Source organism: Polypterus senegalus, chromosome 6, assembly GCF_016835505.1.
Source record: "Polypterus senegalus isolate Bchr_013 chromosome 6, ASM1683550v1, whole genome shotgun sequence".
NCBI classification, from domain to species: domain Eukaryota; kingdom Metazoa; phylum Chordata; class Cladistia; order Polypteriformes; family Polypteridae; genus Polypterus; species Polypterus senegalus.
Window position 1 is genome coordinate 96,064,105 of NC_053159.1, and position 17,449 is coordinate 96,081,553.

The following is a 17,449-nucleotide window of genomic DNA, read 5'->3' on the forward strand; positions in this document are numbered from 1 at the left end:
CAGACAAATAGCTAACATATGAACACTCGTTTAAATGAGATAAATGGCAGGAGAGGCAAGCAAAGTGAAACCCAAAGAGAACCATCTGTTTTAAAATTGCTTGCTCTTTCTATAATGCATCTCCAACTCAAAACACTAAACCTTAATAGATTGCTTCAGTCTCTTCTGTCTGTTTTGAACATCTAGGCTCTTTGGGATGTGCACACTGTGCTCTTTCAATGCAGCTATAACAAAGATGCTTGGAAATGGGACAAACAATGCCAAAGCAAGCCCAACGCCATGCTTCACAACTGTGCCAAACAGCACTCCTGCCCATGAGGTCTGAACAGCGTGTTTTGTGGTTAGAGGATAAAAAAGCAGGTTCTTTTCTGTCTTTTCCTTTTTTTTTTAAATAGCTAAGCTTAAATATTTTCTCAATCTGTTCATGTCTCCTGATTTTGGCCTAAAATGGAGTGTATTTCAAAAAACTCTCCCCCTTTTAATGACCTAGTAGTCAATTAAAGCTATGAAACAAATGTGCACTACATATCAAGAATTCTAGTCCACTCACAAGAAAACACTAAAATCAGCTACTACAAATTGATTTTTATCCTGACATAGCCGTTTTTAGTTAAAAAATAAGTGAAATGAATGTGTTTTTTCCCAAAGTTTTAAACATCAAGTGTTTTTCCCCCAAAATACTTAGGAGTTCCAAAACTAGTGTGTTTAGAGTCAACAGACTGTGCAATCTCTTAGTGGCAACCAAACAGCTATAAAACTGGTTTTTCTTTTACACACACAAAAAAAGTGTTCCTTTTATCCTTTTCTTCTTAAAGTAGTTGATAGTGTACTGGAACATCAACGCCATTAAATGGCAGCCTCAGGGGAAAAGAAAAAGAAGAAAAAAGTAGCTTGTGGGGACCATATATTTATGAAGATCCCTCCCCCATTTACATTATATATATATATATATATATATATATATATATATATATATATATATATATATATATATATATATATATATATATATATATACTTGGGATTCTTATTTCATTTTCCTGCTCATTCTTGGACACCAAAGAACAAAAAATGGGGAAAAAACCCAAAATGCACGCACACACACACGCACGACAAGGCAAATGCTGTAACAGTTATTCAGCTCAACAGTGTGAAGAAAATTCACGCAGAAAACAATTATTCAAAAACATTTTTGAGGGCAACATGCCCTCTTTGCAGAGAAAAAAATTGCTTCTTAAGTTTTTTTCTTCTGAAAACTGCATGGTATCCTAGGATTTTAATGCTCCTTATCGTCTCTGGTTCTCCTTTTCAGTTAGGCTTCTAAATCTTTTTGCACCATTTGGCCTATGGTGGGAAGGCCCTGTGGCCAGCAGGGCATTAAGTGCTTCACAAATAAAAACCAGATGGAGGTCCTTGTAGTTTTTTTTAAGATTCCCTCACTTCTGAATTCCAACTGACCTTTTTCTTCACTTTTCTGCCAGGCTTTGCCTCTGCAAAAAAGACTGCATGAATGTTTAAAAAAATACAAAAACAACAAACAAAAGCCCCTAAACATCTCAAAACTCCCACTCAGAGGGCTCTTCTCGACTAGCAGCCTTCTCTAAGCGATGGATGATGTTGTTTAGATTGGCAGCCTTTTTTTTGCGCAGACTGCTATCCCTGGGATTCTTGGCAGAGGCTGGCGTTGTCTCTGGAAAGCTGAACAAGCTCTGGAGGGCACCACCCTTGTGCCCACTGGTGCCGGGTATACTGGATGCTGAGGTAGTGGCGTCCTGCAGGGCAGGGGAGCGAGTGGGAGTTTGGGTTCCTCCTTCTTCTCTGGAGTCAGGACCCTCTCCCTCTGAAGTCACCCCACAGTCATCAGGCCCCAAGGCAACTCCTGGTCTGCTTTCCATAGTTCCATCAGACTCAGTGCCATCACAACTGTCCCGTTCACCACTGGTCTTACAGGCTCGAGATGTAGGAGAGCCACTCTCAGTAGGTGCACCTTGGCTGCCTGCCTGGATTTCCTCAATGAAGAGCTCCCTGCGGATCCTGGACCTGTGGGGCACCAAAATGAAAATGGAATAGAATTAAGTTTTTAGAATTGTGACTAAATTAATTTGCCTATAACAAATACTTTCAGTATGTCTCTTATATTTGTCTAACAAAAGGGATCTTAACTTTTCTTGACAAGGAAAGATGTCTAAGTGACCATCAAGACTAGAAGACAACCTAGAAGCTACCAATGACTAACTCAAGTGAAACACTAGTTTGTGAGCATTTGGTATATTTTCCATGTAACATAGGGAGGAATAAAAAGCAAGGCAACACTGTACATTACTTTTGCCAAAGAGTACTTGGATGACAAATGAAAGTCAAAAGGGAGAAATGTCAGAAAACAGTAAGACAAAAATGGAAGGCTAGAATAAAATAAGTACAGGTGAAGAAGAAATCAAGGTCACAATTTATAGGAAGGATAAGGTCACAAGGAAATGTTATTACATTTACAGTATGTGCTTCACAAGTTTACTCACAAAGGACTCAGGATTTAGTGAAGTGTGCAGATGAAAGTATAAAGTTAATTTTAACCCCTTTTCACTTTTGTCCAGTTAAAGAAGGCAACATACTGACACATAGTTGTTCCTCACCAAATTTGAAAGCTAGAATAGACATGGTAACAAATTGTCAGGAAGGATTCTCTCTTACATGCCACTTTTAGGTCTTCTAGTATCACCTCGGATTCAGATTGAATGTTGTCTAGACATCTTTAGAAGAAGTAATCAAAAATTCCAGTAAGCACTAAATATAGAATTTTTCACACTGTTAAGCAGTACTGGGCATGACTTAGGTACAAGTCAACTTGGATCAACATAGCTTCTGACAATCCCTGTTTTACCATCTTAATGGCAATGAAAGAGCCTAGCCTATTAGCGATCTGCATTCCATCATCCAAAAATACAAATGAACCAAAATTTTCCAAAATTGGAGAATGATTTTACATTACTTACTGAACAAAATTTATGTAACAAAATTACTGATCTTACACCTGAAAAACCCACCACCAAAGAATTTTTGTCTCCCCGTTTTATACTTTATGACATAACAGTAGTTGCTATGACTTAAACAAAAATCATTAGGTAAAAGTAACCCTGAGTGAACAAATAACCGACAATATAGGGGACTTATTTCATTCATAGATTAACGAAAGTGGTAAAATGTCTGTTAATCTATGTGAAAAGGGAATCGTCCCATAACTAAATAACTGGCTTTGTAATATTCAGCAAGAATAACTGCAACCAGGTATTTCCAGCAGTTAACTACTTAGTCTTTCACACCACTATTGAAAACGCTATGGCCCTCTCTTCCTTTTAAAAGACGGCTGCAAAGTCATACACTTGTGGATTTTCAAATATGAACTTTTCACATCAGATCATATAAAACCTCACTAGGATTTATGCATGCACTTTGACTAAGCCATTTCATTGTGAGGTAGGAGAAGCCTGTTGATACCTAGAGGGTATCGTGATTACCACCTGGCAAGACTGTCTCAAAACTTTTTAGATGGACAACATGATTCAATGGAGATCCACTGCTTCAGAAATTACTTTTTTCCTCACCAAATTACATTAACTATTTTTCTGTAGTTTTGCTTCGAGTTTCTTTTACTAGTGGCATGAAGACTGTAACCAAGGTACTTAAAAATTTAAATTTTTTTTTCCTTTTAACTAGGAAGAGTTAGCTACAACAATAACTTTTTAACAACCGAATATATGAATTTGTCATTACCCTGTACACAAAAAGAACTACAAAAATGTGGCACTTTTTTCACTCAGACTGTCACCCTATATATACATGTAACACAAAGCTGGAATTGCACAATTGTTTAAAATGTTTTTGTATGCTGTAGCATTAACAGTACTCTTCTCTGGAACCAAAGGACCTAACACAAGCCCTGAAAAACAATCTTTGACCATCATATCTCATCCACCAAACTTTATTATATTCACTGGGCAGTCTGGAAGGCACCATTGTTCTGGAATTTGTCAAATTCATCAATCAGACTTTAAGATAGTGAAGTGTAATACATCATTACAGAGAACACATTTCGCTACTCCAGAGTCCAATGGCATCATACTTTACACCACTACAGCTGTAACTGTTGCATATAATGATCCTAGGCTTGTGGGCAGTTGCTCATCCATGGAAATCAATTTCATGAAGCACCCAGTGTACAGTTCTTGTGCTGATGTTGCTTCCAGCACCAGTTTGGAACTCTGTTATGAATGATCCTAACAGAGGATTGTCAATTTTAGACTCTATGTGTTTCAGTACTCACTGGCCTTACTCTGCGAATTTGGTCTATGACTTCAAGGCTGGACTGTTGTTGATCCTAGACACTTCCAGTTCACAATAACAGCACTTATATTTGACCAGGGAAGACCTAGCACAGCAGAAATTTCACGTAAATTGCAAAGAGGAATTCTATAGTAGTGCAGTGTTTAACATCACTGAGCTTTTCAGTTCGACCCATTCTACCGCCAATGTTTGTCAACGGAGACCGAATGGCCAAGTGCTTTATTTTATTAACCTACATCCACATACCTTTGGTCATATAATGCACCGTTGCTATGTAACATGATACTTGTATAATAACCAATGAATATGTCAAACAAACAAAATATAAATATCATACTCATCTTGAAAAGTATTTCGCTTTATAAACTGAGCATTGTGTGTTTGTAATCAGATTTTAGAGTAAAGACGCACTGTAATTAAACCAAAGACAGTTTAAAATTATTAATCAGTATAATGATGTCTGATCAGTATTTTAAGAATACTTTGCTGCAGATCAAGCAAATTAAAAATTACTTGAAGACTTTTTATTTTAGAATGTTAAACAGAAGACACTGATTTATAATTGTGAAAAAAATCAAGTCCAAGAACAAATTCACACTTAGCAAAAGCAATAAAATGTAAGATACCAAAATAAACAACATTGGCCCTGCCAGCCAACACTAATGTTAATAGTGGAGTTCACATAGTCACTGCTCCAAAACATGCTAGGACAACATTATACAGTACTATTTTTAAATGAACAAATTATAACAAAACCTAGTTTAACATGGCTTAGGTTGATAGTGGAAAGAGCCTCAATCTATTGCAAATTGGGGGTAGGTAGAAAGCTACTCAGTTTGAGTGAATTTATATTCTAAGAAAATGATTCATGGTTTAGTTGGCAGGCAAGGAAAGACAAAAAGAATGCCAAATAAAGATCATGTGGTATTGATCATTTCTTCTGACAACCTTGACATGAGAGTGGGCAATGCTAAACTACATGGTTTGCAAGAAACCTTACAGAGAAGGACAAGTTAAAGAGAACTAGATAGTCTAAGGAAACAGAGGGCATGTCAAAGATGATAGGGATATCAGAATCATATCTGTTATAACTAGTTAATAAATCTCAAAGTCTGAAGAAAGCTCAAAAACCTGTACCAAATGCAACAAGTCAAACTGAGCAATATAAAATGTGAAAGTCACTTATGACAGATAGAAAATTAACTGCACCAAATTCTTGTCTCCAAATTTTATATATGTTCCATGAGACACATTTCCTTTGTGTATAGCGTAATCCCACTGAAAATGATGGTTAAGTCTTAATTGGATTGCTGGATGTGCAAAAAGGAATGGTGTGGACCTGTATTTCACCTCACCCAACTTACCTGTAGTTATGGAACCAGTTAATGACAGTGCTTGTTTTGAGGTTGAGTTGGTTAGCAAGTTCCTCAATTGTTTTAGGGGAAGGGTAGGGCTTTTGCTGGTAAGCTCGCTTGAGAGCCTCCTTCTCTTCAGGGGCCAGTACAACACGAGGCTTTTTCAGTTGATGATGCTGGTGCTGGGGGCTGGCTCCTTGACTGTAGTCGATTGTGGTCAAACTGCTGTCGACAGGTTGGCTGTCACTTACTGAACTATGACGTCGCTTCATGTAAGCTAGAAAATAAAATGAAGTCAGATTAAGATAAGTGATCAGGTTTAATACAAAGTAAACAATACTGAACTGTGTATTTAAAAGCTGTTTAACTAAATTATATACAGTATATATCTATCTCTAATCACTAGGATAAAAGCTGTGTATGGTTTCCTTATAGGACTTGCAAGATATGAGCAGTTCAAACCTTTTTAATTTTACAATATATAATGAAGTTTACAGCCAAGTATTATATACTGTATATGAAATGTATTGTGATGGGGTCAAAATTATATAATTATGATAGGAAATATCCTGTGCTAAATGTGTGTGATTTTTAATTTATGACCATCAAGAAGAATACCAAATAATACCCAAAAGAATAAAAAGCACTTCTGAGATGCTTCTACTTGTAATACAGTGGGATGCAAAAGTTTGGGCAACCTTGTTAATAGTCATTATTTTCCTGTATAAATCGTTGGTTGTTATGATAAGAAATGTCAGTTAAACATATCATATAGGAGACACACACAGTGATATTTGAGAAGTGAAATGAAGTTTATTGGATTTACAGAAAGTGTGCAATAATTGTTCAAACAAAATCAGGCAGGTGCATAAATTTGCGCACCGTTGTCATTTTATTGATTCCAAAACTTTTAGAACTAATTATTGGAACTCAAATTGGCTTGGTAAGCTCAGTGATCCCTGACCTACATACACAGGTGTATCCTATAATGAGAAAGAGTATTTAAGGGGGTCAATTGTAAGTTTCCCTCCTCCTTTAATTTTCTCTGAAGAGTAGCAACATGGGGGTCACAAAACAACTCTCAAATGACCTGAAGACAAAGATTGTTCACCATCATGGTTTAGGGGAAGGATACAGAAAGCTGTCCCAGAGATTTAAGCTGTCTGTTTCCACAGTTAGGAACATATTGAGGAAATGGAAGACCACAGGCTCAGTTCAAGTTAAGGCTCGAAGTGGCAGACCAAGAAAGATTTCGGATAGACAGAAGCGGCGAATGGTGAGAACAGTCAGAGTCAACCCACAGACCAGCACCAAAGACCTACAACATCATCTTGCAGCAGATGGAGTCACTGTGCATCATTCAACCATTCGGTGCACTTTACACAAGGAGATGCTGTATGCGAGAGTGATGCAGAGGAAGCCTTTTCTCCGCCCACAGCACAAACAGAGCCGCTTGAGGTATGCTCAAGCACATTTGGACAAGCCAGCTTCATTTTGGAATAAGGTGCTGTGGACTGATGAAACTAAAATTGAGTTATTTGGGCATAACAAGGGGCGTTATGCATGGAGGAAAAAGAACACAGCATTCCAAGAAAAACACCTGCTACCTACAGTAAAATATGGTGGTGGTTCCATCATGCTGTGGGGCTGTGTGGCCAGTGCAGGGACTGGGAATCTTGTCAAAGTTGAGGGACGCATGGATTCCACTCAGTATCAGCAGATTCTGGAGACCAATGTCCAGGAATCAGTGACAAAGCTGAAGCTGCGCCAGGGCTGGATCTTTCAACAAGACAACGACCCGAAACACTGCTCAAAATCCACTAAGGCATTCATGCAGAGGAACAAGTACAACGTTCTGGAATGGCCATCTCAGTCCCCAGACCTGAATATAATTGAAAATCTGTGGTGTGAGTTAAAGAGAGCTGTCCATGCTCGGAAGCCATCAAACCTGAATGAACTAGAGATGTTTTGTAAAGAGGAATGGTCCAAAATACCTTCAACCACAATCCAGACTCTCATTGGAACCTACAGGAAACGTTTATAGAGGCTGTAATTTCTGCAAAAGGCGGATCTACTAAATATTGATTTCATTTCTTTTTTGTGGTGCCCAAATTTATGCACCTGCCTGATTTTGTTTGAACAATTATTGCACACTTTCTGTAAATCCAATAAACTTCATTTCACATCTCAAATATCACTGTGTGTGTCTCCTATATGATATATTTAACTGACATTTTTTATCGTAACAACAAACGATTTATACAGGAAGATAATGACTATTAACAAGGTTGCCCAAACTTTTGCATCCCACTGTACAGATACGCTGAAAGCTCCTCTTATTTTTTATAATAAGGAGTCAATATAAGTTGAAAAAATTAACAAAGTAATTTTTTTTTGCATCAATTAAAGCAAAGTTGACTAGTTTCTAATTACAAAATCAATACTATTAGGTAATGTGATTCCATAAAATAAATTAGCAATGATTAAATTGAATTATCTTCAAAAAATATTTGGTCTGAAAATCGTACATTTTGTATCTGTTACTATACAAAATTGTTCTCAGCTATCACTACATCATGTATCTCATGTTTACAAGGAGAATGGAGATATCTAAATTCCTGACACAATAATTAAAACATCATACAAAAGCAACCAATATCAAAATGTCTAATACAAAATGCATAATCCTAGTGCTGCATAATCTTAATGTTATGTATCTAGATAAATGCACACAATGTCTCAAACACTTTAAAATTATTAAATAAACAATTTACTTAAAATAATCTTGTGAATGACAGTGAAGCATCTTCAAAAGACAAAGAGATTTTGTATTAAAGAACTGTATCCCTCTTTATTCACTGGTGGATACATTTACAGTCATAGTGGTAAATCACAACCAGAGTACTATATGATTTTTCAATGGCAGTTTGTGAAACTGCACTAATGAATTGACCTTCTGCTTGTTGAACCATCTTAGACTACACAAATATAAGCTATACTTTTAACCAGATACTGTTTTCACTTGTTTGTCTTTCAACCTTTAATCTTTAAATGCATACCCCTCTCATACAATACTTTGCAATGTTTATCTCATGTGAAGTGTCTTGATAGCTAAGAAATAAGCCACTGTTGGGCAAGACTCCTGACCAATCAATAAAGGTGGAGTCAGGTTTTTAATTAGAAAACATAATGTTTTGAGCTCACTTAATTGTCACACATGAGAGAAAATGGTTTATTTAATAACAATATTTAACAAACACAGAAGTACTGTATCTGGGAGCATATGACTGGATACCTGAAATTTGGTTTATGCAACATGGGATGTTTATAAATGTATGGTTCGGTTTGTTTGGTGTTGGTTAAGCTGCATCCTAATTCAACTGCAATGTGCAGTGGAACCTCAGTTCACGAATGTCTCGGAACACGTACAAATCGGTTTACGACCAAAAAGTTCGACAAACTTCTGTATCTGTTCACAACCACACACTCAGTATACGAACAAGCCAGTTTCCCTTTCGGTTTGTGCGTGCCGATGATTTCTGCGTGTGTTCAGTCTCTCCGTGTGCATTCTCTGTGCAGAGTGAGAGAGACACACACACACACAGACAGACGCGCACGAGTGAGACAGACACACATACACATACACACGAATGAGAGACACACAAACACACACATGAGCAAGCGAGAGAGATGGCTGAACGCATAAGGCTGAGAAGGCAGTTAAAGAATGCACCAGGCTTGTTTTTAAAAAGACAGATCCGAGAATTGTTTTAACCTCATTGTATTTAATGAAGACTTTTTTCTATTGGATTTTAACCTCCACTTCTGTTTACAGCGATCGGTTCATAGTGTGCATTGTTGCAATGATACTTTTCTTGGTGGTTTAGTAAATTACAAATTTTAAAAATGTTAATTTTTTCCCTGTGCTTCAAACTCATTAAAAAAAAGTGTTTTTAGCGAGAGATTCGTAGCGCTATAGTGCGAACTCTTGCAGTGTTAGTTTTTTCTGTTGTTCAAAGTTTTTAGTTTAGTTTACTATTACGGGGTGCATTCTATGGTATGATTAACTATATTTGTGCTTAAAAATCTTTAAAAAATTATATTTACATACAGTTTGTACGGTCTGGAAGGGATTAAATGTATTGACATACAATCCTATGGGGGAAATTACTTCGGTTCCTGACCAAATCTGTTTACGACCAGAGTTCTGGAACGAATTATGGTCGTGAACCGAGGTTCCACTGTATCAGGAATTTATTTGTCTCCATTTTTCATAAAAGACATGACATCAGAAAGTGTTTTGATCCATCACTACAAACAAAGAGGAGTGAGCAACAGATACAATTTTAAGGTGGGGTACTCATTTTAGATTCAAATTGAACTAAAATATGAATTACATTGCTTACTGAATAATTGGATATGACTCTCTTTATGGTGTTAATGTCAGTTATGGGTGCATAAAAGCTGACTTTATCTCAAACTGATTGCCCCAGAGAATTTCCTGGCAAAGAGTATTTAAGTGCTATGATGTTTAAACCAGCTAACCGGGACATATGTTCCTCTTTTGGGAATAAACAAAGCAAGAAGTCTTTCCTAAAGACTGAAAAAAGAATTGAAAACAGAAAGAAGCCTTTCAGAAGGGTTATGGTTATGAGTTGTTTTTCAAGCAATATGTATTATCAGTAGCATAGCTTGACACGAATTACAATGAGTAGTTCACCAGAATTATATTATTTTACCACTGCCAAAACACTAGCAAAACAATGGAATCAAGACCAAAGAGCTTCAAGTCCAAGATTATTTTACTGTGCTTATTCACTAATCAAATCCTTATCTTAGACAAAGGGGTTCCTGTGCTGCACTGAAATTGATTAGAAAGTCTTTATGACCCACTTGTTGCACTTTCTACAATGGCACTGTGACACATAAAATATTTAAAAGAGAAAAATTGAACTAAAATCTTTCTCAGACCCAAAAATAGAGTACAAAGTCATACATCAAAACAAAGCTTAAAAATTAAGCTTCAAAAGTACAAAATTCTCATGAACAAAAAAAATATTCAAAGCACAAAATTTTCTAACATCCAATACACTACTGAATCTTCTGAAACTAGTAATAATTCTTCTTTTCCCTGCTTCTCAGTCTCTTAGCTTTCTTAGCTCTCCATGGCAGCTAAAGTATTCACACATACAACAAAACAGTGAGTTTAGCTTTCCATCCAGAATTTATTTTCTTTTTACTCTAGTTCATAAGAATTATGAACTGTTTGAAATCAATTTATTATTTTTTTATCCAGCGCCTCCTGATTCACCAGTACAACAAAACCCCTACATATGATATACAGTTCAACTCATCTTAATGTCTAGTTATGCAAGACTTTGAGCTTTTGGGGAGCTTCTCCCTATTTTTGGCCGTCTAGATCCAAGAAATCCCAATTTTTAGGCCATATTGTGCAAAGGAAATTACACCCTGCAGATAAACAGTAAACTAATAGGTGTTTTCAGCACAAAAATGTGGGTTGGTAATATAAGCAAGTGGAGTGTTGTTTTCTGCTACTTCAAGGCTGCTGATTATGAAAATGATAATAGTTTTGATATTCAATTCTTTACCAGTGATCCTAATAATAATAATACATTTTAAGACCCACTTCCGGAAGTTAAAAAATAATTAATTTCATCTATAAGCATATGAGGTATTGTTTTAGACAGGTATGTCCAACTGCGGTCCTGGCGGGTTAAAGTGACAGTAGGCCAGTTCATTCTAACCATCTTCTTAATTAGTGAGACGTTTTTGCTGCTAATTAACTTGTTTTGCCATAGTTTTAAGTGACGTGACTCAGACCCCTTAGTTTTTTCTTTTTCCTTAATGAGCAGCCAAACAATAATGAGACACAAAACAAGCTGCCACATGATCATTTAACCTGAAAATAAAGAAAGGTGATGGTCTCTGTCTTATTGGTCTGCTCAGGTCACCAAAACATCTTGACGGTGGCTTAAGAAAAAACAGAAACTCAACAGCCTGTTGTGTCAGAATGAGAGCAGCAACAAGTCACGATATTCAAAAACATCTTTAATGAACAGCAAGAATTGGCTTCTTGTTTGGAAATTGGTTGGAATGAAATTGGCAGGAGTTTGACGTTCCAATTTAGCTGGTCATCAGTTGGCTTGTTTCATGTCTCATTTCTGTTTGGCTGCCATTTAATGAAGAAACAAATCAATTCAGAGGACTGAATCCTTAAAAATAAGGCTATTAAACTGAAGGGAAAAAGAGTTAATTAGCAGTGAAAACTGCCTGCTGATTAGGAAAGGGACCAGAATGAAAACCTGAAGCCACTGCAGCCCACCAGGACCGGAGTTGGACACCCATGTTTTAAACTATTTCAAGGTCAGTGATTACAAATATAAAGATATTTTGTATTTTTCCCCCTATATAATCAGGAATATTTTGACTTTAAAAATTTAAAGCACATATTTTAATATTTCAAATATTATATTTGATGCAACTTTTTTGTTTATTATGTACTTCCGATGAAGTAAATCATTACATTTCTTATTAACACCACAAATTAGGGTAGCTTCTGCAAATTCAGACTTTTTCCAAATTAAATGTTAAATATCATTGCTAAGGACATGCATACATTATTTGAAAACAAATATATGTAGCAATCACAGTCCTGTTCCTCTTGTAATTTCTTTATACATATTTAATCACAGATTTTTTAAATTGATTTTTTCTGATACTGTCTGGTGCTACATTTCCCTCTTTTATCAGTATAGTTTTGGAATAACTCAAGTCACATCACATAATGAAAAGAATGCACTTGATTATGATGTTTGGTGCAACCAATTTAGAGTTAATGTAAGATCAATAGTAGTAAGGACTGTAAAATGACCTCTACATAAAACTCCAGTAAATTGGAAATATTTTAACTGGCTGACCATTTACCCCAAATTTAGCAAATAATACAGAAAACTTCAAATTATACAGTTGGTAATCCATCATAACTAATCAGTCCCATGGAGATTTCCAAAACTTAACTAAAACTAAATCCAAACTTAAGAGCATATTTCTTCTTCTCACCAGTACATCACTGTTAATCAAGAATTACTTCTTTATAGATAACATTTTTCTTTCCAAATCTTCCAAGTACAATACTATTGTTATCTGATCATGGAACTCAAATCACTAATTCCCACATACTCATCTCACAGCTTGCATCTTAACCCCCTGTTATTAACTGATGAGACAAATGCATCCTCAGAGGTCTGCAGTAATACTCTGAAGGCATTTTTAAGAGGTCCGATTATTTCATATCTCTCCCACAAAAATAAATAGGAAACCAAGAAGACATTGGAGTTAATCAATAAAATTACCATAATAAATCATGAAAATGCCACGTCTCCAAATGAGGCAACTCTATAGGAAGAGACCAGCTTTGAAATAAGAATTCAACCTCTTGACAACAAATGAAATGGAACAACTCAATTTTAAATCGCAACATCATTACAATGAACATGGAGGGAAGTCTAATAAGATCTTAGCTCAACAAATCCGCAAGCAGGAAGTTCACAACACAGTATCAATAATTACCAACACAGATGTAGATAAAATCATTGACCATAAAAATATAATGCACACATTTAAAGAGTACTATTAGTCCTTATATTGTACTCAGTTTAAAGAAGACAAGACACAAGCTAATGCATTTTTGATGTATTAGAGATAACAGTTAAGATGTTATCAATGCAGATGAACTGGATAAACCTCTGACATTCACATTACTACTAGACGCTATAATTTCACTTCAGAGTGGGAAAGCAGCAGGTCCTGATGGCTACCCTGCCAATTTTTATAAAATAAATTCAATTCAATTAAGTTAGCTTATCTATTATTAGCAAGATTTTTAAAAGCCAGAGAAAATAAAATTCTACCTTGAACGTTTCACCAAGCATTAGTTATCGTCTTTCCTAAGAAAAATGAGGACTTATTACAATTTGTATCATACAGACCAATCTCATTTCTGAATAATAATGTTAAGATACTCTCCAAAGTTCTAGCTAGAAGGATTGAGAAAGTGCTTCCTTTGGTAATATAACAAGAAAAAAAACAGATTCACTAAACTTAGTTTCCAATCTTCAAAACCTGTTTAATGTAATGTATTCACCCATAAAGTCTAACACCCTAGAGATCTTATTATCTTTGGATACAAAAAAGGCATTTGATATGGTTGATTACCACTCCACCACATTGCACAAATATGGGTTTGGCCCAAGCATACGTTCATGTAAATCAAATTACTATATACCAATCCAGAAGCTTCATTTTGTATTAACAACATTATTTCAGGCTACTATAAACTAGAACATAGTACTAGACAAGGATGCTCTTTGCAATCGCCACTGAGCTACTGGTTGTTCACTTTCAAAATGCATCTGAGATAAAGGGGATTATCAGAAAAGGATTTGAACAGAAAACATCACTTTATGCAGATGATATGGTACTGTATATATAAGACCCACAAAATACCGTGCCAGCAGTCCTAACGACACTAGCAGAATTTCAGAAGATATCTAGACCCAAAATTAATTTGAACAAAAGCGAGTTTTTTCCAGTGAATTCTCTAGCACACAATATTAGATTGGACACCTTCCCTTTAATTATTGCAGATAAGTTTAAATACCATGGGGTAAAACTTAAACAAGACATGCATAGCTGGCCTACCCTCCATCTCACTTTAGCAAGAAGAATGAATCAAAACTGTCAAGATGAATATACTTCCCAGAATTCTTTATCTATTTCAGAATATCCCCATACATACGTATTAACAAATCATTTAAGAAATTAGATCCAATCATAACCATATTTATTTAGAATTCAAAACATCCACTGATCCAAAGGGTGACTCTACAACGACCTAAAGTAAAAGGTGGTATGGCACTACCTAACTTTCAATTTTATTAGTGGGCGGCAAATATACAAGCTATAAATAACTGGACAGTGACAACTCAATTGTCCTTCATTCACTCAGAATATAGAACCAATGTAGGAAGCACCACAAGACAGAGAAGCTTTTATCTGTTGCACCTCTACATAATAACCACCTTTTTCCACCCTCTCAAACATATACGGTTTTTAATGTTAGTAAAATGTACAGGATTAAATCATTTAGAGAACTGCATACAGATAACGTATTTGCATCCTATGAACAATTACACTTCAAATATAACTTCCCATCACCACAATTTTTCCAGTGCTTTCAAATTACAAACATTACTAAACAGAATCTGCCCAATTTTCAACACCTCCCACCTATTTCTATTCCAGAAGAAATATTGATCAGTCTTGAAGACTCCAACAGCATTTTTATAATATATAATAACATTTTCAAGTCCCTTCCTTTCAAAGATCCCAGAGTACAGTGGGAAAAGGATCCCTTACTTAACATTTTAGGAAAGGAGTGGAAGGCAGTCACTCTAGCTCCATATATGCAAAGCCTACAATTATTCAACTTAAAATCTTTTATTGAGCACCACCTTCTCTTGAGTGGGGGTGGGATTTAGTTTTGTTACGCTTGACTTGATTGTTCATAATGTTATTTTCTTATAATACAATTAATTTAAAAAAAAATTAATTTTAGTTTTTCTACAGGGGAGGGAGGTTTACGCATAAAAACTGATATATCAAAATGTCCTTTCTTAGCAGGTACCTACTTGCGTATATGTACTACCCTGCCAAATTTCAGCTTTTTAAAAAAATGGAAGAGAGTTATTGTTGATAAGTGAGTCAGCCAACTTTGCATTACATATTTTATATTTTTTCTGTATACTATGTATGTGTGTACTGTATATATATATATATATATATATATATATATATATATATATATATATATATATATATATACACACACACACACACATATATACATACACACACAAACACACACGTGTGAAAAACATACAATAGGAAATGAGATTTATTCCACAAATTAACAGGTAATAGTGAAAAACTCTTATTACAGCATGTGCTTCATAAACTAAATAGTGTATAAGAAAACATTTATTCAGCCTGCAGCACTGAAAATGTTTTAGTACATTACCATTGCAATTTGAACTATCATTAAAACAAAAAGAGATTAGAATCTTAATGATAAAGTTAATCAAATTCTAAAATAAACAGAATGTAACAATACGAAAAAAAGTATTGTCACAAGATTTAAATGGGTCTTTAAAGCTGTTGTGTTTCCCTTTAACATTGATGGTATGTTTTTCTTTAGGAAAAGTAGCATCTCAGTTTCCTTGCCTAATAATCTGTTTTTTTTTTCAGTGTGAAAGCAGAGCTAAAGAATTGCTTGTTGCCAACACTCAGATAAGATGCAAACAGGGAAGCTCATGCCAATTCAGCAAGTGTAAGAAAAAAAGTTTAATTGTCCCAAGAGAGAATTTGGTTTGTCAGCAGATTAGACGGAGATTAAAAAATACCTCAACAAAGAACATAGCCATAAAAGAACACATCTTGGCCTCCTCATGATGGGTTTTGCACGTCTTTTCTAAAACAATTAATAAAAAAAACTCCCAGCATTTGTTGCTCTTTTATTTAGATGAAGTAGCGAACCTGTACCATGTGTTCAATCAAAACAGAAACTATAATTATGTATTTATACAATTCAATTTTACAAACATTCATTTATTTTATCATTGACATTATACTGAGTAAGCTTTATCAGTTAGTAATAAAACAAGAAAGTGTTTGTTAAATGTGGTAATTTACTGTATCTGCAAGTAACAAATTATACATTATTTGTTTGAAACAATTAAATGTAAACTTAAGTGTTCTGTTAGATTTTTAATTAGTCTAAAAGCTGTTAGCAAACCCTGGATTAATGAACCAAAATCACACAGTAAAACAACTCAGCCTCAATGTTGTTTAATCTCTGCTGAATGCTTTCAACAATAATGATTTTTTGCGGTTTTCACTCTGTTATCCATACCAGCACTTTTTTCTTGTAGTCTTTTCAATGCAATGACTGACAGGTAACATCTTTCATTTTCACTATAGAAGGGAACTTACCTTTTCATAAGTTCCTCAAAAATGAGAGAATAATAGTGTTTGTAGTGAGACACAATTTGTTTTGCATTTACAGTGATTAGTAAACCAAAGTCTGCAGTATATGCACATAAAGCATTTTTCTGCTCTTGAAGGTTTTGCAGCACATAAAGTATGCGCTGTTCTAACTAGTTGGCACATCTTGTTATGGTCTTTCGTTTGGCTGCCTTTATTTTGTCTGTACACTCTGCAACCAGAAGTATATACAGTAAGTAGTGGATGTTTAAAATGTTCAACTAATTGTATTACAATCGCTACAATACTATTTATGCTAAACTGCGAGATCATCCCTTCACTTACAAAGAACTGGAATGTATAAGCAAAACAATGCAAACTGGGTAGAGAAGCATTTGTCATTGCTTTTGAAACACTTTAGACATTATTCTATTTATTAGGCATAAAAACACACCCTTTGCTTTTTTCAGTGCTCTGATTTTCAAGCATTTTTTTTAAATGCCACTGTTAAAGCAGCAGCTTTGTGTGAACAAAATATTTCTTGTACATTTAGAATGCCTTTCTTTAAGCAAAAATTACAGTTACAATCTACTGAACAGTAAAATTCAAAAATGACAATGAGCTTATTTCAGAACTCTACATGTCATGCTTTTTGAGGTTAAGCTACCTAAGAGGAGTGCTCATATATGAAATTA

General features: G+C 35.2%; 1 protein-coding gene across 6 annotated transcripts in view; it reads right to left on the reverse strand.

The window, feature by feature from the left end:
* Nucleotides 1-17,449, reverse strand: part of cux1b (cut-like homeobox 1b) — a 497,544-nt gene that overhangs the window by 59,700 nt on the left and 420,395 nt on the right. For 5 of the 6 annotated variants that reach the window (XM_039756583.1, XM_039756582.1, XM_039756580.1 and 2 more), the window contains 2 exons: nucleotides 5,703-5,970; nucleotides 1,024-2,040 (listed from right to left, as the gene is read on the reverse strand). The exons of the other annotated variant lie outside the window; for it this stretch is intronic. In XM_039756583.1, coding sequence (XP_039612517.1) covers nucleotides 1,557-2,040; nucleotides 5,703-5,970 — 752 coding nt within the window. In that variant the 3' untranslated portion in view covers nucleotides 1,024-1,556. Of the gene's footprint in view, nucleotides 1-1,023; nucleotides 2,041-5,702; nucleotides 5,971-17,449 lie in introns of those variants that run through there. 6 annotated transcript variants of the gene reach the window in all.